The sequence below is a fragment of the Cydia strobilella genome, chromosome Z (genome assembly GCF_947568885.1).
Source record: "Cydia strobilella chromosome Z, ilCydStro3.1, whole genome shotgun sequence".
Taxonomy (NCBI): Eukaryota; Metazoa; Arthropoda; class Insecta; order Lepidoptera; family Tortricidae; genus Cydia; species Cydia strobilella.
The window spans coordinates 4,183,847-4,207,345 of record NC_086068.1 but is presented as its reverse complement, the minus strand read 5'-3'; the positions used below and the strand labels follow the sequence as shown (position 1 = coordinate 4,207,345).

Sequence of the window (23,499 nt, the reverse complement as noted above, 5' to 3'; positions counted from 1 at the left end):
GTTCATTTGCGTAGGTAAATATACGGATATAACAGGTCCTAAATTAATTTCTTATTCATTTATTTTTATACAAAACGATTATTGTGAACGCTACTTAAACTAAATTATTGATTTTTTGAACGCCATTTTCTTACGCAATATTAACCGACTAAATTGGGCAGAGCAGTGCGAAATGCCGCTCATGGATAGATGATACATACAATTGAATTCTGCCGGCATACACGCGTTAGCTTCCCGTTTTACGACACACGTATCTGCCAAACAAAATAATAATAAAGGAGGGAAATATTCAAATATATTATGGTATTTGCTAGTTATCGCCTTATTTTTCGTTAAATATCATGTGAGAAAGTTTTCTTTATTGTTTTATTGAGAAAATGTGAATGTTTTGTTTATAACACCGGACAGGTAGTCAAGTGTCGCTAGAAGTTTAATCGAAAACAAAATTAAAATGGATGAGTTGAGGTCGAAACATAAGTCCCTGCACAATGCCGCTCACCACATCGCCTTGGAGTGTATTAATCCTCAGGTACCATTACATTCTAATATGTACACATATTTACAAAGGTTAATGAAAACAATTATATAGGTTTGTAAAAAAAACTACCTGCGCACTCAATTTATTGATGCTGTTGCGATTATTACTCGTTATTAGTTGAGTGGAAATCAAATACAAAATAAACAGCCTGCTTGAATCTAACTACACACATTCTTCGTATAATTTTTGTAACAAACCTAAAAAAAAGCTAGAAAATTTATATTTCTGTTATTATTGTGAAGACTATTAAGTTCAGTGGACCTTACTATTCCTATCCTGTTTTCTGCAATTTGCGAAAACCTTTTTATTGTCGTTTGTGTAAAAATGATATGCTGAAAATCTCTACACTGCATTATTGTTCACTCTTTATTTTTTAATTCTGCCAAACAATCCATTTCAACCTTTACTATAGTCTTTCTCATATTCCTGCCCATCCTGTATGTAAACCAGTGCTGTATAATTAAGACCTTGTACACCTGGTAATGTTTAATGCAAATAAATGATCTTTATCTTTAGAAATAGTACTGAGCGGCTGGCTAACGGCCATCAGTCTGCTGTCGCGGGGCGAGGTAATGCGAGCCGTTCTGTATGGTTAATACTATTATTTATTCTGTGACCAAAGCAACCATTTTAGTTTCTGGGCTTAAAAAAGTGTAGTTTAATGTTCATAATAATACATCCTGATGTACCATAAAATGAAGAGATAATAGATATTATAATTATACTTACCTGAGATGCATTTGGCCTAGGCTCGTGCATAGTAGTACTGGCCGGTGGTGAAAGCCGAGAAAATATGAAAAACGAGATAATAATAATAATTCATTTATTGCATCCATGGTTAGTAGGTACATAATAATAATAATAATAATAAAAGACGTTTATTCAAGAAGTTGTAACATAGGTACATAATAAAAGTACACGATAATGCTTACAAACTAATTGAAAGGGAAGGTGGCTCAGCTGTTACACATAGGTGTTATATAGTAGTAGTGAGTTTCACATGGACCCTGATAGGGTACAGCAAGTCTTATATCTAAGTTATGCTAGGTATGGTTACAGAATGTTAGTTTATAATATGTTTTTATTTCCAGAGAATGAATTAGCATAGAAACATGAAGTACAGGTTGTACCCGGAGCATCATGGCCTGCAGATCGATAGAGTACATAATACTTACTAAAACTTTTGTGCCACACGCTTTTAAAAAACATTAAAGTCTGGCCAGTTTTCATGTCAGTATGGCAATGGTCTTATTATAGCTTTGTCTTGAAAATATAGACTTTACAAAAGAGATACCTACTTAATATGCATAACTTAGTTAATGAATCAAGTTTCTATGTGTTCAGTATTTTAAACAGACAAATTATAAACTGAAATAGATATCATACACTAAAGAAAAAGTGACCAAGTCCACCGGTCGCCGAGGCGGGAATCGAACCCGCGTCTTTAGCTTACGCGGCTAACTTCCTGACCACTAGACCACCCGGCCGCGGCGGTACACGTCCCAAATTCTCTGGTATATGCTATCTTTGGAAGGCTAGGCGCCTTTGACCAACTCTAAGGGCGAGCAGTACGTGCTTGCACCCTATACGAATCCTTTATTGGATTACGGAATAGCGAGAGAGATGTTGCTGCCATCTATCCAACAAGGGAACAAATCAAATTATTTTTATGAATAATTTTTTGTAAGCTGAAGATGCGGGTTCTATTCCCGCCTCGATCACCAGTGGACTTGGTCACTTTTTCTTTAGTGTATGATATCTATTTTAGTTTATAATTTACATATAGTAGTGTGGCTACTTAAAAAACACAAATCGAAATATTTCATAAAAATAATTTGATTTGTTGCGTAGTTCTTACAGACTAAATATTTTGTTGTTTTTCTACAGTTTTTTTTTTAAGTGTGTTGCACAAAATTAGGACTGATTCTCAAGAACCACATGATGTCTTTGTGAATTTTACTTGAAGCTAAATATACAATATGGCAATGTATTTGGCCTGTCTCCTAAAATGAATTTTCTTTTTCGTTTAAAAAGGGATGACCTCTTTTCCATACAAACGTTATCCTCATTTTCCTTTCAGGATATTAACATTATAAAAAAATTTTACGCTATGATGCATATTAAAATACTAACCATAGCTAACTATATGCCCCTTCGTTTGATATTTTTTCGATTATTTAATTATTAAGTATGTGTTATGAGCTAGAGCAAATTTGTATGAAATATGTTTTATGCTACTAACTCTTTTAATATAAAAAAAATCGAAAAAAGTCAAACAAAGAGGCTATGGTTAGGTAATATACAATAGTGTAAAAATATTATCGATAATGTCAATATCCAGGGAGGAAAATGGGCCTACGTTTGTATGGAGTCAATATCGTCTTGAATGTGATCACGGTAATGAACCATTACATTTACTAGAGGATTTTGAGCTATATTTTAGTATTCAGACATGTTATTCACCGATTTCGCACACCACTATGCTTCCTACACATGTGTGATACGCACAGGCCTGTTCACAGTGTGTGTTGTCCCACCATGTCTGTGCTCGGAGCAGTCTCACTCGCCGTACCATGTGCACCCGTACCCGAGCCCAGTACGGCTGCAGCACGCCTTCCATAGCCAGAATAGCCCTAAGATGTTCCACCCTAAAGGGCTCAAGCCCCATATCGTGAGTAAATGTGTCTTTGTGTGTTGTTCCATCCTGTGTGCTCGAAGCAGTCTCACTCGCCGTACCATGTGCACCCGTACCCGAGCCCCGTGCGGCTGCAGCACGCCTTCCATAGCCAGAATAGCCCTAAGATGTTCCACCCTAAAGGGCTCAAGCCTCATATCGTGAGTAAATGTGTCTTTGTGTGTTGTTCCATCCTGTGTGCTCGAAGCAGTCTCACTCGCCGTACCATGTGCACCCGTACCCGAGCCCAGTGCGGCTGCAGCACGCCTTCCATAGCCAGAATAGCCCTAAGATGTTCCACCCTAAAGGGCTCAAGCCTCATATCGTGAGTAAATATGTCTTTGTGTGTTGTTCCATCCTGTGTGCTCGAAGCAGTCTGACTCGCTGTACCATGTGCACCCGTACCCGAGCCCCGTGCGGCTGCAGCACGCCTTCCATAGCCAGAATAGCCCTAAGATGTTCCACCCTAAAGGGCTCAAGCCTCATAACGTGAGTAAATATGTCTTTGTGTGTTGTTCCATCCTGTGTGCTCGAAGCAGTCTGACTCGCCGTACCATGTGCACCCGTACCCGAGCCCCGTGCGGCTGCAGCACGCCTTCCATAGCCAGAATAGCCCTAAGATGTTCCACCCTAAAGGCCTCAAGCCTCATATCGTGAGTAAATATGTCTTTGTGTTGTTCCATCCTGTGTGCTCGGAGCAGTCTCACTCGCCGTACCATGTGCACCCGTACCCGAGCCCAGCGCGGCTGCAGAACGCCTTCCATAGCCAGAATAGCCCTAAGATGTTCCACCCTAAAGGCCTCAAGCCTCATATCGTGAGTAAATATGTCTTTGTATTGTTCCATCCTGTGTGCTCGGAGCAGTCTCACTCGCCGTAGCATGTGCACCCGTACCCGAGCCCCGTGCGGCTGCAGCACGGCTTCCATAGCCATAATAGCCCTAAGATGTTCCACCCTAAAGGCCTCAAGCCTCATATCGTGAGTAAATATGTCTTTGTGTTGTTCCATCGTGTGTGCTCGGAGCAGCAGTCTCACTCGCCGTAGCATGTGCACCCGTACCCGAGCCCCGTGCGGCTGCAGCACGCCTTCCATAGCCATAATAGCCCTAAGATGTTCCACCCAAAAGGCCTCAAGCCTCATATCGTGAGTAAATATGTCCTTGTGTTGTTCCATCCTGTGTGCTCGGAGCAGTCTCACTCGCCGTAGCATGTGCACCCGTACCCGAGCCCCGTGCGGCTGCAACACGCCTTCCATAGCCAGAATAGCCCTAAGAAGTCCCAGAGTCATTTTTACAGTTTTGAATTTGGAATTGGAACCTTTTATTCCATTAAAGTTCAAAACGATTTGATTTTGTCCTTTTAAAAGGACATCCGGACTTAGGAGGCGAAATATGCGTACGCTAATCACCTTTTTTTTATCAACACCTAACACCCGTTCTATCTCCAGGACGGGCGCGCGTACAGCACACCAAACGACAGCCCGATCCTCGGGCGCGCCCTCTGCCTCACGCCCCGCGGCAGCCCCCTACCGGGCCGAGTCTCGCACCTTAGCGACAAGTTTCAAGACTCGCTCACTCTGGCGTCAGACACGGACGCCCTCGTCGCCAAGATCAGTGCCATGTTCCCCACTGTCAGCGAGACGCATATCAAGATACTGCTGAAGAAGTGAGTATATTTAGCACAATGGCCGTGTTAGCGACAAATTCCAAGACTCGCTCACTCTGGCGTCGGACACGGACGCTCTCGTCGCCGAGATCAGTGCCATATTCCCTACTGTCAGCGAGACGCATATCAAGATACTGCTGAAGAAGTGAGTATATTTAGCACAAGGGCCGTGTTAGCGACAAATTCCAAGACTCGCTCACTCTGGCGTCGGACACGGACGCCCTCGTCGCCAAGATCAGTGCCATGTTCCCTACTGTCAGCGAGACGCATATCAAGATACTGCTGAAGAAGTGAGTATATTTAGCACAAGGGCCGTGTTAGCGACAAGTTTCAAGACTCGCTCACTCTGGCGTCGGACACGGACGCCCTCGTCGCCAAGATCAGTGCCATGTTCCCTACTGTCAGCGAGACGCATATCAAGATACTGCTGAAGAAGTGAGTATATTTAGCACAATGGCCGTGTTAGCGACAAATTCCAAGACTCGCTCACTCTGGTGTCGGACACGGACGCCCTCGTCGCCAAGATCAGTGCCATGTTCCCTACTGTCAGCGAGACGCATATCAAGATACTGCTGAAGAAGTGAGTATATTTAGCACAATGGCCGTGTTAGCGACAAATTCCAAGACTCGCTCACTCTGGTGTCGGACACGGACGCCCTCGTCGCCAAGATCAGTGCCATGTTCCATACTGTCAGCGAGACGCATATCAAGATACTGCTGAAGAAGTGAGTATATTTAGCACAAGGGCCGTGTTAGCGACAAATTCCAAGACTCGCTCACTCTGGCGTCGGATACGGACGCCCTCGTCGCCAAAATCAGTGCCATGTTCCCCACTGTCAGTGAGACGCATATCAAGATACTGCTGAAGAAGTGAGTATATTTAGCACAAGGGCCGTGTTAGCGACAAATTCCAAGACTCGCTCACTCTGGCGTCGGATACGGACGCCCTCGTCGCCAAGATCAGTGCCATGTTCCCCACTGTCAGCGAGACGCATATCAAGATACTGCTGAAGAAGTGAGTATATTTAGCACAAGGGCCGTGTTAGCGACAAATTCCAAGACTCGCTTACTTTGGCGTCGGATACGGACGCCCTCGTCGCCAAAATCAGTGCCATGTTCCCCACTGTCAGTGAGACGCATATCAAGATACTGCTGAAGAAGTGTGTTGATAATAGATCGCATTTTGCAGAGCAAAGTTTAAGTCGAGAGATCGCATATGGTTTCATATTTTGTTTGAAAAAAGCCTCCTTAGACTTATACAATATAGACCGGGGACATGAACGGTGATTACCTTTTGTGTTGTTTTCGAGCTCCCGATATACATACGTCGATGTCGGGAGGGCGCCGCAATGACTTTAAATTTTGAATTGAATAATCTATACCTATATATATATCTTTCCCCAGATACTACAACCGTGAAGCAGTCGTAATAAGCGCTCTCCAAGTCGAGAAGCACCCTATAACGACCCCGGGGCCTCTCACCATGTCCCCCATGGCGGCTCGCATGCAAAAGGGGGCTATGGGGGTCTATTCGGCCCTGCAGCTCGCCAAGGGAGTTTCTGGCTCCATACACTCTGCTCATTTTACCCCGCTCTCTGGGACACCTCAAGGTAACATTCTGAGACAGACTTGAGAAGCCAAGGTAACGAGATTGTTTATAATGTTTATATTCTGTATTTCGTTTCGTTGGCTTTACTTTAGTAATTTTTTTTTTTCTTTTGCGAAAACTCGGTGCCCTATAATGAACCCTGGGCCTCTCACCTTGTCCCCCGTGGCGGCTCGCATGCAAAATGGGTCTATGGGGGGCAGTTGGTTATGAGGGTATCGGGCTTCATACATTCGGCGCATTTGACTGCTCTCCGATACATACAGATGATGTAGTGACGAACTCCCAGGGAGGAAAAAAGACCGGCCAACAAATGGCATTGAATTATTTTGAGTTTTTATGGTTTTTACTTACTCGATATCGCATCGGCGGGAATTAAAGGAATAATGTTTTTTCTTCGTAAAAACTCGGTAGTCGGACTTCCAAAAGGTGTGGACAGCATTTTTGGCGTATTGAATAGTATAATGATTAAAAACGAAACTTTTGGGATTGACAAATGTAAGAGATAATCCTGATTATACATTGATTAGTGTTATAGTGCGAGTTGATACATTTGCTACTTTCGTTTTGTAGCAAATGAAGAAATGCCATTTTAGAATTGATCATGATATGGTTACTTGAGGTTTGACATTTTCATGATGTGGCCAACCGATCATTTCCGTACAGTCAAACGCAGTCAAAGTCTGTACAGTGGCCATCAGATATATCGGAGCGGCCGAGGTGCTCAAAAATATCTGAACAAGCGCTAGCGCCTTGACGATAGAGGCATGTGGGCACAGATTAATTATATACGATGACGCAAATACCACGATTTGTATTAAAACCAAGCGTGCCGACTTTTTCATACAAAATTTACGCATAATATAATTTTAAAATTACTTATTTGGGATAGGAAATAAGTTATTGCCTTTGGGTGCTCGCAATTTTTGGGTTGTTGCAGTTAATTATCATGCAACGAAGCATTTTTAAGTTTTCACGGACGTCCGGCTGCAACAACTGACGCGCATGGACTGTAAAGAGCGACGGTCAACCTCGACGCTTGGTCGGGGTTGATGCATTTGCGTCTTCTATGGTATATTTATTTCTGTGCGTGTGGGTGTGAGCACCTTTGCCACTCCGATATGGCGATTGTACAAAGGTGAGTCAGTACCCCTAAACGAAAATACTATCAGGTGTTTGGCTAATCTATGTTATCTCCCAGACATTGATAAAAATAACAAATCTATATCTTTATATCCAAATGCGTAAATCGGTCGATTCGTTCAGTTTAATTTTGTTTTTGTTTATTTGGCGCTTAATCCACCAAGTATGTGGTATGGTACTAAACGAATTATAGTTCAGAAAATCTATTTTAAAAAAAAACACAATTTGTGATCCATTTTTATACTTTCTGATACTTGATATTGTCAAAAATGTGTATGTAAGTCGCTTGATTATGTTCAACAGTTTATATTTCTTTCCGAATTATCGTCTGCCCGTTGGTACTTTGGTAGAGGCAGCCTGGCAAGGTTCCGTCTTCTGTATTTGCATGCTTCAAGCATATAATTCACTAGGCATGGTTAATATTTCAAATTTAATGAACAATTCCTCCGCCGGGTGGTCGAGAGGTCAAAACATCGTAGTCCTGTCCACTTGCATCGATGACAGTTAAGCCTCTTGCAGGGTCACCGAGCCTGCTGCGGCCAGCATCCGGAGCCTCCAGCCATTACGGCGCCCGCTCAACCAGCAGTCAACCCACCAGGCACCAATCGCCGAAGATGAAGCTGAAGTGAGTACAGAATAGGTGCACAGAATACACACCTTACACCTTATAAGACGGTTCCCTGAGCCAGAAGGCGAAAAATCTCCTTATATGATCATATTTTTCTAAGAGACGTTGATAGTCGTAGACGTGGAAAAAATATATGTAGTTCTTGATTATATTATCTTTAATTTATAAGCTTCCGATACACAAGTTATGACACTTCGCTCGATACAATTAATTCCCAAAGTAACCTCCATAGAAATGTAACCTCCAACTAGGACTTCTAATCCAACTTTACTCGGTTATTTATTATGTGACACTATTAACAAAAAAAGGAGAAAAAATCTTAACCTAAATAGTAATTTGACCGCTTTCGAATTTCGATATTGTAAGGCAACGTTTTTAAAATAAATAAAAATCGACAAAATTCGATCAAAATTGACACTTGGCGCGCATGGTCTTTCCCGTTCTTTCTTGCGAAATGTGACAGTGATAGCGGCAAACCGATGGAACTGCCTTAAAGAGATCCCACACGAGCGTCGTCTAATCAACTCTAGGGCTGCTGCTCGACGCAACGTTGGCGCAACTGCGCAATGACACCGCGCAAAAGACGCTAGTGTGGAGTGACTCTTAGAGTCGGTTGCACCAAACTGTTTGTCATCGTTAAATAGTTCGCTATATTTTATCTTTATCGCGATTTCGTGGTTGGTCCCATAGTAAAAGTTGCTCTGTATGATCCCAAAACCTCCCTGGCAACGGCAATGCACTTATTTTTTAGCCACCTTGTATATTATAGAATTATGGATCTACCTGTGCTATTTGTTGCAAAAATTGCAATTTAGTGCCAAGTAGAAATCTAGAGCATAGTTGCTATCAAGGCCATGTTGACACCTAGGGCAGGCGTGTCTCACTCCGGGATTTCGTCGCGTCGCTACAAGTACCTGCGGCCGCCTCAATTTTGAGGTGTTGCCGTAGTAATTGCCGCACATCGCTATGGAACGGACGCCTGCACGCGCTTGCGCCGCCTTGCGCATAGTAGACGCGATTTGTTAGGGAGTGAATCTTCTATACCTAGTACTATTATATGAATGGTACACGGTAAGAACATGTTTAGTCACTTTAGTAACATTTTGAGTAATCGCGGTTTTAAAATTTGGAACCATGTCAAAATGTATGGTAATTCCGTGACCAGGTCTTTTTTAACTAAAAAAAAAGTTGTGTTACATATATTATACAGTGGTAGCAAAAGATATTACTAATAGTTCATTAAGAGCTCTACATTTTGTAATGAAAATCTAATTTTCCGCAAAAAGTGATTAGACATATTCTTTCCGTGTACCCTTCATATATTCTGTTCCTAGGGCAAAGTCTCAATATTCTACGTAAATATGATATCACAGATACCTGAAGAGCGTTTTCCCGAAGGCTGAGGAAACGCTGATCCTGGACGTGCTCGCGAACAAGGACAACAACGTGCAGAAGGCTAGCGAGGAACTCCTCACCATGGGGTTCACTAAAAAGGCAAGTCCTTCTTCCTCGCGTTATCCTGGCATTTTGCCACGGCTCCAGGGAGCCTGGGGTCCGCTGGAAAAGTAATCCTAAGAATTGACGTAGGCACTAGTTTTTACGAAAGCGACTGCCATCTGACCTTCAAACCCAGGGAACTAGGCCTTGTTAGGATCAGTCCGGTTTCCTCACGATGTTTTCCTTCAACGAAAAGTAACTGGTAAACATCAAATAATATTTCGTACATAAGTTCCGTGAAACTCATTGGTTTGAACCCGCGACCTTCGGATTGAAAGATCGAAGCTCTTACCGCTAGGCCACCAGCGCTTCAGTAAAAAGGCAAGTGTTCGGATCAAAATCAGACCCCAATGAAGCGCCTGCGCAAATATCGCAGGGATAGTTTTAAAACATTTGTCAAAATTTGACGTTTTCAACCAAAAGGTACCACATTGTCGGTTGTCAATAAGGTTGATTTCAAATGGAAGCTATACGGAAATAGCGCGGTATTGACAACCGACAATAAGTACCCCTTTGGTTGAGAATGGCACAAATTTGCATGTCATAACTGTCATTACTCCTTCCTGACACTCTTTGATAGAGAAAGATAGTCTTATTGCGATTCATATAAGAGGAAAGAGAAAATAGTGCCATGCTTCGTCATTATCACCGACCGGGTGGCATTCATAGGAAGGAGGCGATGGCGAAATACCGAAATTTATAAGAGTGAAAGAGAAAAAAATCCTATGCTGCCCAAATTTTATATGAATATTCTTTGTCTTACCCCCGGTCGCTCGGTGGCGAGTCTATAACTACTTGTATATACTATGTCTATGCTCCTTCCTGTACCACAAGACAGATTACACATCTTATATATTTTATTTTGGAGTTTTTCTGCTATTAGCCCGTCATATCCTTGAGCAGGAAGTCCGTCCTAGCCAATCGTAGTCACGGACTTTAATTGTTGAGCCATTTAGGGTTCAACTTAATTTGGGGCATTTTCTATGAAAAGGGACCTTATTGTCGATGGTGCTTACTCCGCACAGCGCCGCGCGGCATTGTATTTATATCGGAGCATCGTTAATAATGGCGTTAGCGCCATCGACAATAAGGTTCCTTTTTATAGAAAATACCACATTTGGTTGCCAATACTAACGGTATGAGTGTCCAATGTAAAGTAAACCCTAAACGTCTCAACAATTAAAGTCCGTGAGTGTACATTAACAACGCCAAACGAAAAAGATAAAATAAGTTTTTGGCAAAAATTTCATTTTTGGTGGGTACAAGTTGTACTAGACTTATATTGACCGGGATATAGACCGTGATTACCTTTTGTATTGTTTATGAGCTCCCGATATTTCGACGCAGTTACATGCATCTTGTTCACGGGTGACTGAAGGTAGCGGGTGGGTGTCAAAGTACAAGTAAGGTACAAGCTTTTATCGCTGACTGTACTTTTCTTTCCACAGGCAACTAATACTCATCGAGACCATTCTAACAACCCCAAACACAATTAGTTTACTTTGTTTTATCACAGTTTCCATGGCCACACGGCCAATAGGGTAGTTTAAAAATAGTTTGATATGTATCCATACTAATATTATAAATGCGAAAGTGTGTCTGTGTGTTACCTCTTCACGTTTAAACCGCTGAACCGATTTAGCTGAAATTTGGTATAGAGATAGTTGAGTCCCGCGAAAGGACATACGGTAGTTTTTATTCCAGAAATCACCCTTAAGGGGGGTGAAAAGGGGGTGGAAGTTTGTATGGGAAATCGATAAAAAGCAGATTGGATAAAAAATAAGCTACCCAAATTACTAACTCAAAGCAGACGAAGTCGCGGGCAAAAGCTAGTAATGTTATAAATGCGAAAGTGTGTCTGTCTGTCTGTTACCTCTTCACGCTTAAACCGCTTAACCTATTTAGCTGAAATTTGGTATAGAGATAGTTTGAGTCCCGGGGAAGGACATAGGATAGTTTTTATCCCAGAAGTCATCCTTTAAAGGGGGTGGAAGTTTGCATGGGGAGTCGATAAAAAGCAGATTGGATAAAATATAAGCTAACTTCACGCAGACGAAGACGCTGGCAAAAGCTAGTAAAAAATAAAACGAATGGGGTTGGCCGATCGAAATAATTTGCAGATGGCGCCAGCATAGCTTACCCTGTCAATCGCTAGAATTATGTCAAATTTTTGTTTTTTTTAATGCCCTGGATGCCAGCCCTTTGTGCTTTAAACCAAATCTCGTAGAAAAAGGGGCAAGCCATGATGGCGCCATCTCTGCAAACCTTTGACAGTTGCCAACCCCATTGTTAATATAATTTTCTCTAACATGCTTTTCAACAGGAGATTGTAAAGAAGAAAGAAGAAACCCCCCAGCCTGTCAAAAAAGTTGTCACCATTGTTAAAACGGCGGAGGAGAAAAACGAATGTATGTACAATATTTCTTTTTAGAATAAACCGTATAAATGAGGCAGTTTCTATGAAAAGGTACCTTATTGTCGATGGCGCTTACGCCGCACAGCCTCGCGCGGCATTGAATTTATATCGGAGCATCGTTAATAATAGCGTAGGCGCCATCGACAATAAGGGCCCTTTTTATACAAAATACCACAAATGTGTGTTTAAGCAAGCGTGGCTCACTCCGCGATTTCGTCGCGTCGCTAAAAGTACATGCGGCCGACACCAATTTTGGTGTCTAGCCAAAGAATAAATAGTACTACCGTACAGAAAGGAAACTTTCTACAAAACCGAAGTTTGACAGCGGTTCAGGGTCAAACCATGACGTCCCTTTCTAATATCTATCCCTTTTGGCTATTTAGAGTTGTCAAAATTCAGGTCTTTACCTTATCTGTGGTCGTGCACGCAAAGGGACGTCAAGTTGTGCCAACCCTAATAATTGCTCGGTGTAATGCTCAGCCGAATGGAGCCGAGTTTACCCGAAGCGAAGCTGGTTTAGCCATAGTAGTTGCCGCGCACCGCTACGGAACGGACGCCTGTTCGCGCATGCGCCACCTACCGGTCATATCTGTCGTAATAGACTTTTGTTAGAGTGAATCTTCTGTACCTAGTACTATTATTTATTCTGTGGTTTAAGTAATTTCTTAAGAGGGTGCTAACGCAAAATTGTATTGAATTTTTAACCATTTTAATCAAGGGCAAATGCCATGAAAAAAATCACACGGTAAATAGACTAGGTACCTTTATTTGCAAGAGCAGACTCCAACTTACTTATAGTTGGTCAAGCAAATCTTGTCAGTAAGTAAGAACAAAAAAACTACACTCATCCCCTTCTTCTGGGCACCAGCACCAGTGCAAGACAAAGACAGTATGACTCTCTCCGTCTACGCCCGAAATGAGACAGTCCCTTGACAAACTATACTTGTCTAATTTTCATTTATATTCAGTTGTATATCGTTACCCTGCTGCATACCATAGCCATATCAAAGATAGATATAACTCCGTAATAGATGGATACAGTCTAAGGAAAAAACGTGCCTCGAAAATCAAGAAAATTTGATTCTCGTTCAGAGGGCGCTACTAGCTTTGGCCTGCTGTCGTATAGATGGCGTTGACGGTTTCGTTTGTTATTTAACAATTTTAACGCATATCAGTGAAAGAACATGGGTGTAAATCATAAAAATAATTAATGCAAATAAAAAAAATCATTTATCCATACTTAAATACATTTTATCGCATTTTTAAAAATATTCATTTTTAGTTTTAAAGTGTGTCGATAGATGGTAGTGAATTTACTGGGGTTACAAAATTTACTATGACAGTACCGCTCTAGTATAAGTTATTCTATGGCCATATAAAAGTCTCCGGCAAGCTCGGTTCTCCATACAAACGTAGTTCCGCTCTCATTTTACAACGACTAGCTAGGTTGCTCTGAAACTTTGTACTTACAATAGGATAAGGTATATCTATGTCTGTAATTAGTTTATGTAGCTTCAGATACCATAGTTAAAAAAATACAGCAAATTTAAGTTTTTCATACCAAACTTGTTTTTGCTCTATTTTGTTTGTTAGGGTTCCGTGCCCAAAGGGTAAAAACGGGACCCTATTACTAAGACTCCACTGTCCGTCTGTCTGTCACCAGGCTGTATCTCATGAACCGTGATAGCTAGACAGTTGAAAATTTCACAGATGATGTATTTCTGTTGCCGCTATAACAACAAATACTAAAACAGTACGGAACTCTCGGTCGGCGAATCCGACTCGCACTTGTCCGGTTTTTTTATGACAAGTTAACTTGAGAAAAAAAAACGCCTTTAGTGTTATTTTATATTTCATTTATTTATTCTCTCATATAAGCTTACGGTAATATACCAAATCGCTTACACGCTTATGCATAATTAACAAATACAAAATTCTGACACAAATAACACCATAGAATTACAAACTACATAGAATTACATTACATCTTTACTGTAATATTACATTTATATTACAGTAAAGAAGAAACTCCAAAATAAATACAGCGCTGTGGCCGAGCGCGTCATCTCCATAGCGCTCGACAGCGTAGATTACAACGAGGAGCGCGCCGAGCAGATACTCTCTGCTGTGCTAACGGAGGAGCCCAAGGTATCTATTACTCTCTTACTCTTTCCTTGCAACAATATAAGTAAAAAGGATAGCAATACACGCCCGTGTTTAAGAAACTCCAAACTAAGTAAAGCCGAGGGTGACATCTCCATAGCGCTCGACAGCGTAGATTACAACGAGGAGCGCGCCGAGCAGATACTCTCCGCTGTGCTAACGGAGGAGCCCAAGGTACTATTACTCTCTTACTCTTTCATTACTACAATATAAGAGAAAAGGATAGCAATACACACTCTTGTAGTCAATTGGGAATATTACGCGAAACTGCGTAGGTGACGCCACTACCACAATCTGAGGGTCTATCGCGAAACAAGAAAATCGAAATTTCGTTATGTGACATCTCTGTCACTCATGCATATTCGAGCGATAATGAGGCAGATAGCGTTTCGGATTCGCGTTTCCCGGTAGATCCTCTGTAAACAAACCGCCTTGGTGCATCAATGTCATATTTTATCTCTGAAAACTTGTCAAAAACCTGTTAAAGGTACAGTATGTATAAGTTACTCTATGGTTCACTAAAGGCTAGTGCTGCACTCTGGTGGTAGAACATTGCAGTAATATCCCCTATTACATTGACTGTAAGGAACTTCAAAAGAAGTATATTGTTATATTGACTTATGCCTATGATGCATGTTATCTCATAAGTTAGTGTTAAGTATATTGCTATACCCTTACAGGGTTCATGTGGAACTGTATTAAATAGTTTTAAGAACTGTATACTAATATGAGTGCAATAAACAATTCTAATTCTATATCGCGGTAACCGAGGGTAACATCTCCATATGCAATAATTCGATTTATTCCCTAAGTTGTATTTATTTCTCATTAATCTGAATTTAATTCTAGTCTGACTTTATAAAAAAACTACTCCATTTTGACCTCTTTTTCAGATCAAAACGGAACCAACGACGCCGAAACGGTCTCGGACACCTGAAGTCAAACCTGGGTAAGAACTATATAAGTTAATTATACACTTAATTAGTAATTACTACACTCATCTACACAACTCATCATTACATTTTAATGGTGCTTAAAACCACAAACATTGTGTTGGGAATTAAAATTATCAATTAGCCTCATGCATGAAGTTTATATTTGAACGAAATATGTTTTATTCGGATGTTTGCTACCGTTATATCATGTTACAAATGCATTTCCGTTTTTAAATTACCATTTAATTACTTAAAATTATAAATAAAAAGTACAATAATTTGCCCGCGAAAAGCTAGTGAGCGAAACGCTCGAAACGCCACGCGACGTCACGCGTTCGACAGATTAGTGTCATTAGTAGCAAACGTCAGTTGGGCCGCCCAACGTGTGACGTCATTACGCTCTGTCGAATTCGCGCCAAAAATTATGAGCGTTTCAACCGCTCAAAAATTTTCAACATTTTAAATATTTTTTAATAAAATAATGTTAAGGTTTACAAAAGTATTTTTATCATTTCCGGTGTTCCAACGATATAAATTATAAATCCTAAAATAAAAATAAATTCTTGCATGGAGCTAATTATTAAAATTATCATTAGGCGCCTCCTCAGCTCAAAAAAGAAAAGTGGTTTCATTGTTTTTCTGTTACCTTTGAGGTCATCCGTTTATTACATCACACGAATGGGGTTGGCAACTGTCAAAGGTTTGCAGAGATGGCGCCATCATAGCTTGCCCCTTTTTCTATGAGATTTGGCTTCAAGGGCTGGCATCCAGGGCATAAAAAAAAAAAAAATTTGACACAATTCTAGGGATAGACAGGGCAAGATATGCTGGCGCCATCTACTAATTATTTCGACCGGCCCATCCCATCCCATTACATCACACGAATTTGAAGATTTTTTTACCCAAAACTAGTTATTCAACTGTTAACAGCGAATAAAATAATCAAAACCATATTCGGTTACAGATGTCGTTAAAGTGACGTCACAAAGTTTGTGACTCCCCCCTCCCCCTTGTCACAACATGTCACATTTTCTTGACCCCCTCCCTCCCCCTTAGTGCGTGTGACGTAATTAATGTGTGAGCCCGTAATTTAGTCGTTCTAACTGCATTGGCTAAAATACGGACTAATTTTTGCAATGATAATCGTTTTTTGGATGAATTTTTATTCCTAATCGGCTTCGTGTTATAAATTTCTAAAAATGTTTTTTTTTTTTTGTTAAAATAATAAATACTAATTGAAATTGATGATTACGTTGAAAACAAAATTGCTAAATATGTGATGTCAGACCAGGGGGGGGGGGGGGGTCAGTAATAGTGATTTCGACAATTGTCGCACCTGTCACCGTGGTGAAATAGGGGCCTGACCTTATCAATGTTTATCTAAATCAAGGCACAAACACACGGCCGATTTTAATTCGACTAGCTTTTTATCTCATTCTAATGAATAGTGCTGTACGTTTCTTTGGGAACCTCCAGTACTGTTCGATCATACATCATTCTTGTATTTCGACAGTGCGTATAATTTGTTTAACGTGGATGAGTGTAACAATTGTACCTACAACTTTGCCCACCTGACTTAACTTTGCCCATATAAAAAATATGTGAAAATACAACCGAAATATACTGTTCTAGCTAGTCTATTCTCTAGTTATAAAAATACATGTATTTTTTTTGTGGGCAAAGTCACATCGAGTAGGGTATACTTGTATTGAAACTTGACGAAGGATTGCACAGTGTAGAAAAACGCAAGTCTATCTCCGTCTAGTGCTATACAAAATACATGTCTCATCACGGCCTTGAAACACCAAAACGGTAATAATTCGGAATTGTGTACACGAGCATTCGTGATTAGCTCTTATATGCCGTGAAACTATTTACTTTTTAGTTCGCAGGTGTGATTAAATTGTTACTAGAGTTAAACCAAGACAAATATGCAACGATTTTGATAGCACACGCAGTGCAAGTGTTATTTTAAACGTCAAATTTCTGAAACTTCAATGAAATTATGACGTATAAATAACACTTGCACTGCGTATGCTATCAAAATCGTTGCATTTTTCTTGGTCTAACTCTAAATTATTGTTAAATCATGAGCCGGGGTCATAGCACTTCTCGTACGCTGTCATACGGCGCTGATACGGTATTATGAACTAGGGAGGAGCGGAGAGCGGTGCTGCCGTGTGTTATAAGCGTCGCGCGACTACCGTACGTCTAAATTTATTACTAGATCCCGTCTCTTTTCAGTCACATAAACTTACAAATTACTCAGAATTATCCTTCTAAGGTCCACGGCCTATCCATACCTACTACTAATTAAATACTTCTATGTAATTTAAACCATTTTTAAGACATGCATTTGTTTTGTTTTATTCGATTTCAAAACAAAAGAAATTCAGCCATATCTCCAACACAATTGATTTCAAATTTAATTGTATTTTTTTTTTATAAGATGGATCGTAGGAGGCTAAAACTTTACTCATAAAACACTACCTTAAAAAATTTCTTTGGTTTTTGCTGTATGGCAAAACAAACTTTTTTAGTATATTGTTTTTGCTTTATGACTTTTATGAGGTCAAAGTTATCGCTGAAAAATATGTAAATACGAAGTTTAGTGACTTGAAATAGGAGGCTGACTATCAATTTCGTTGCGGCGGGTCTATATGTTGAAAGAGCTCTAAATATATAGGTATTCATTGACCATTAATTGTCAATATAAATAGCATTAATTTTCATCAAATTGCAATTTAATTCAATCAATCTTACTTTTAGATTTCGACAATTTGAATTAATCAGATAGTTACCTTAACAAAAAATTTGGGTTTTAGCATTATTATTTTTTTTTATAAAAAGGCTGCAGGGAGCATTTTACTATATACATACTGATAGCTTCTCGTAACACGTGGACCAGCCGTGATGTCTTCCCCGTCCCCAAGCGTAGTAATTCTTAGGGCCCGATCTACTGGCCCTCGTGTATTTCATGCAGCTTGCACTTTATGTATCATGGCATAACGTCGCTTACATTTTAAATGGTCGCTGAGTAATCAGCCAACGCAGGGGCATTTGTTCCTGTTTTAACTCATTCACTGCTACAGGAGGCGTAATGCTACGTCGTGGTTGATAAGTGATTACATTTCCCGGTATATAGCGAAAACGGCAGCGTGTCATGATAAGCGCTGAGTGAGTTGAGCGACAAGAACAGGATATCGTAGAATTTAATGGTCATCAGTTTTTTGGCCCTAGCTTGATCCCTTACAGTATATAGGATGTCTAAATCGTAATGCGAAACCTACGAACCTGTTGATACTGTTATTTCTCGTTGGCGTAGTTACGGTTACTTATGAGGACATCAACGCTGAAACTTCGTATTACGCGTGGCAAAAAAAAACATAATTGCACTCTTTGAAAGAACTGAATTACTTCTTTGTAAATTTATTCAGGACGTGTATGACGTGGTATCACAGTGATATGCTGTAAGTACTTATCGTTAAAATCGATAAATTAAGAGAGGATATTAGGTTTTTAAGAAAACACATTGATGTTAGCATAGACATGTTTCGTTACTGGTATCGAACCTTAGCATGTTCTCATCGCACACTCCTACGACGTGTATGAGGACCTTTTCTATCTTAACGATTGGTGAGCTAGGCCGTTTCTTAGGTTTGAGTTACGATTTAAGGTACACCTTGGATTAGCGGCTTTCGCATGTAACCTTAGCATGTTAAAATGTATTTTTATATACTCTCTATATCGCAACTTTGCTCGGTCTTTAAGCTTAGTAACAAATATGATTTTATCTCCTTCTTGAAACAAAGTAAAATAAAAGAAATTGGGAGTCATGCAACATGGACGGGCAACGTAGAACTGATTTTCAAATAAGACAGTACAAATTATAAATAAATAAATAAAGATACAGATTTACCTATCACTGTTTTCTTGTTTCGTATCCTATTAACTTTACTTCAGTATTATAATTCTTATACATACTAATGCTTTGCCTATTGTACATTACATACATAGTACACATGAAATTGTTTACAAATAATACTTACATCGATTCATCAAAACTGGTGTAAACAAATTAAAACGGGTGTATAAAATTATCTACTTGTGGGTGTATACTGTTAATGTGAGAAATGCTTACATTCAGTGAAAAAGCGTCAAGATTATTTGTTTAATATATTTTTATTAATTTGATGGTTAATACCAATCTGGCATGTCATTATTGGTTGTTATGTAAACCGTCAACTTAAAAATCGATGATGGCCTGTACGTATTATTCGCGCATTTAATAATTTTAAATGTTTAGTCGCCATATTAACAAAACAATAACAATTGAGTATAGACTCAATAATAAGTGAAATTTATTCACACCAGCTTATGTGAATTGATCTGGAACTTTACTGTTTCAATATAATTTTTTAAGTCTAAAACATTTTTTTAAATTATTTAATACACTTTATCTTTGTAAGAAGTTAAGAAAATATACTTTTTACGTAACTATAATAGTTACTTAAATTTACATTTTAATCTAAAAATCCAATCTTCGAAAATGATTTTTTTAATTAATACTATCCTTATTATATGTATCGTAATATTATAAATTCGAAAGCAACTCTTGTTTGCTTATAAAATACCGGCCGATGACCAAATAGACCGATTCCATTCTATCTTTCATTTATATTTTAACTTTGTTAAATGGCAAAGCGAAATACAAAGAATCATTCCTGGATTGGATTTTTCCTTTTGATTGGACAATTAAATAAAACATAATAAGCAACAAACGCTTCATCTGGACAGGAATGAGACAGCAAGCATACACGACACGCTTGACGTATTAGATGACGTTGTCACTTCTTGGTAAATATCTTCTTTTTCTTTTGCATGTTGTTGTCTTCTGTTTAAGGACTTGTCAGAGGGTGTCTTTAATGTCAACTTAACCAAATAATAGTGTATTTCTTGCGGGTGTATATTAGTTAGGGCTTTATCCAGGGCCCAGGGCTCGTAAACTGTTCTATTTTTCAAACCGATTTCGTTTCCGTTTGCCGTCACCGGCTAAAGAACTGTTCCATCAATTTCATAATGGGGCTATTGCATGTCTATGTAAGTATGTACGAATATAGCAACGTAGCAAATAAAAGAAGAATCTCAATTTCGTTAGGAATCATAAGGCTACATACAAATTTTAACTTGCCATCGTGTTTTATCTTTGCCTATTTGCGGCGTTTAAGAAAAGTTTTATATTTATTTGCTGGGCAAAGTTAGAACTATTGGGAATTGATGATAGGGTTTGGACTTACAGCACGAATAGTAGTAGATGTGTAGTGGAGTGTGATTTTACATATGGGGCATTTTATATGAAAAGGGACCTTATTGTCGATGGCACTTACGCCGCACAGCGTCGCACGGCATTGTATATACATCGGAGCATCGTTAATAATGGCGTAAGCGCCATCGACAATAAGGTCCCTTTTTATACAAAATGTCACATATAGTTTGTTAAATGTCGTATTTTTACGTGATGTGTTTTTAATGTTGTGATGTCGATTGTGCGCCGTTTATATTGTTATAGTAAGCATGTTTAAGGTTTGTTTAACACAACTGGATTATAATGTATGTATAGCTGTCATTCATGATCATCTTATATTTAGTTTAGCAGTATTTTTTATATTAAAAATACACTTAAATAAATTAGAAAAAATATTATTTAAAATACACTTAAGATATTTATGAAGGTTTGCAATCTTTTAGACATTTAATTATTAACAAAAGTCAATTTAAATACAATTAGTTTATCATAGTAAAGAATGGTAAGCAAATAACTTTATATGAGTTAATACTTAATTTACGTCAGCATGAAAAATATCCTAATTTTAGTTTGTTCTCAGCAAAAGGTTCCTCGTACAATGTTATTTTATCTACATTTGCTTGTAAAGGGAGAGAGTCGGAGAGTATTGTCGTTTTGTCGATTTTATAAAAGAAATCCTTAGCCTGTGAAAAAGCATCATTAGTGGCATTATATTTCATTTTATCCATGAATTATATTACTAACTTACATATGCCTTTTCCATAGCATCTACCCCTTATAACATTTATTTATCAATAAGTATTTTTCACTTTGTTGTATTTAAGTAATCCCTTTTGCTGCGAACAGTGTGGATTTATTTAAAAGTGTAGTTCTTATTAATATTGAAACGAGGATTTATCTAAGTCACTAAATACGAATGGCTAGTACAACTTAACATAGCTCGTTTCTTGAAAAGTACTGTAGTTATTAAATGTGTTTGTATAGCTCTAGTGGAGCCTTTAACCACGGTGCAAATTAAAAATGGTCGAAAAAATAGGTATAGGGTGTGATTTGTACAAACAGCAACACTTAATTGTCCATCGGTGGACCTTATGCTCTTTGTAATAAGTAATAACATTAACGAACTGTCAGTTAATAGTGTGGGCGATGGTATTATATGTGGTTAACGGCTCCACTATGGCTGTCCACACACATAAGGTGGTATAACACATTTGTATTTTGAGAAAGAAAAATGAACACAAAAAGACGAGTCGAGTTATCCTAGCCATTCTAGGTTATTTTAGAAACGATTTTGACTAATTAGAGTTACACATCGTATTCCATTTAAATGAACATACCTTTTATTACTAGTCTCATACCGCTCCCAAAATAAGCACTTAGTGATAAATCATACTTGTGTTTATCATGCAGTAATATCAAGTTCATTGAGTATATGTGATATTAGAAAATGAGGCAAGCTTCGTCTTGAGACCACCTGAGGCCCCGTATTTGCATATTTGTAATTTATAATATAATGCAAGCATAAGGTTCCTTTTAGCGCCTTGTATTAGAAAGAGATTTCCTTGTTTTACAAGTAAGAAAACATTGAATTCAGAAAAGTAATTGTATTATTTTCAAAACTGCATGTAAACGCAATTGTGATGTCATGTTTTACAGACAGAAAATATAAGCTACTAATGGGGGTTGGCAACTGTCAAGGGTTTGCAGAGATGGCGCCATCATAGCTTGCCCTTTTTTTTTGAGATTTGGCTTAAAGGGCATTAAAAAAACAAAAATTTGACACAATCTTAGGGATTGACAGAGCAAGCTATGCTGGCGCCATCTGCTAATTATTTCGACTGGCCAACCCTATTTACAGTGCGTTATATTGCAGGCCGATCTTGAAGACGAGCGTCGCCGAAACCAAATATAAGTCACAGTACACGGTAGCGGGCGCCGGGCCCAACCCGGCGCTCCGGCGTGGCCCGAAGGACAATCTTTTACTGTAAGGATTAATGTATATCTATGCTTCACAGTATCTTTTATATTGTCCGTTGAGTTTGTTACAGGGGCATGATTTTTATTGATGTGTTTTATCTAAATGTTTCGGGGAAGCTTTTAAAATAATACTTCGTACCTATTGTCATAAAAATGTTATGATTTTTATTATACTGCATGTATGAGATACGAAGGAGGTAGTAAACGCGACAAGTTTCAAATTTAAGTAATCTATGATTGCGCAAGCTAACCTTCCAATCCCTATCAATCTTAAAATATAGCAAATATATTAGCAGTGTTCAAATATATAGTGCTATTTTTTCCATGAACTGACGAAGGGAGCTTGAGTTAATTGTGAATCCTCACTTTTTCCAGTGAGGACTACATGGCCTGGAAGGGTCCTAACCCTGACCTTCGCAAGGGGCCCTGCGTGCGGCCCTCGGGCCCTGAGCCCCGCGAGAGGGGCTTCTCGTTAGCGCGGGGGCCCGGCGAGCTCGCCAGTGGCCCCGCCGGACTAAACAAGGGCTCCATATATCAGAAGATGAACAAGAAGACGGCAAAAATGTGAGTATGTTTTACACCGATATCGTTGTTACGAGATAAAATTAATGAATTTAGTGTAGTTATTGTGATATTTGTCATGCCAACTTCCATAAAATGCAGTTTTTCTATTTATTTGCTCTATTTCATATTTTGGTTAGACTGCATCAATCATTTTAATCATTCAAATAGTGTGTTATATGCGCTGAATTATGCGTTGAAGGTGACACAAATACAAATCTTCAAAACACCTTTTCATTATTCAGTGCATCCATTGACGCACAATAGTACTCGTATTTTCACATCATTCATATTTGGTATTAATATTCTTCTTTTTTTGTTTTTAGCGACCCATTCATAAGAATGTTATGGCCAGAAAACTTCCCGTCGCCTTAGTCGTAGTGTTAAGCCATT

General features: G+C 39.2%; 1 protein-coding gene across 1 annotated transcript; it reads left to right on the top strand.

Moving 5' to 3' along the window:
• The first annotated feature begins 198 nt into the window (after nt 1-198).
• Nucleotides 199-23,113, top strand: LOC134754123 (uncharacterized). The gene is made up of 13 exons (XM_063690202.1): nt 199-529; nt 3,096-3,209; nt 4,658-4,875; nt 6,280-6,485; nt 8,144-8,249; nt 9,626-9,746; nt 12,073-12,157; nt 14,183-14,313; nt 15,222-15,277; nt 17,418-17,468; nt 20,061-20,120; nt 22,442-22,552; nt 22,921-23,113. Exons 1-13 carry the CDS (start codon nt 452-454, stop codon nt 23,111-23,113), a joined length of 1,530 nt encoding a protein of 509 aa, XP_063546272.1. The 5' UTR covers nt 199-451.
• Nucleotides 23,114-23,499: the final 386 nt, after the last annotated feature.

What these genes read in the sequence shown, in the direction of transcription:
- LOC134754123 (XM_063690202.1), top strand. Translation starts at nt 452, where the DNA reads ATGGATGAGTTGAGGTCGAAACATAAGTCCCTGCACAATGCCGCTCAC. An exon ending in GGCGGAGGAGAAAAACGAAT is followed by an intron (nt 12,158 to 14,182) that starts GTATGTACAATA and finishes TTTATATTACAG; the next exon opens with TAAAGAAGAAACTCCAAAAT. An exon ending in ATAAGCGTCGCGCGACTACC is followed by an intron (nt 17,469 to 20,060) that starts GTACGTCTAAAT and finishes TCATCTGGACAG; the next exon opens with GAATGAGACAGCAAGCATAC.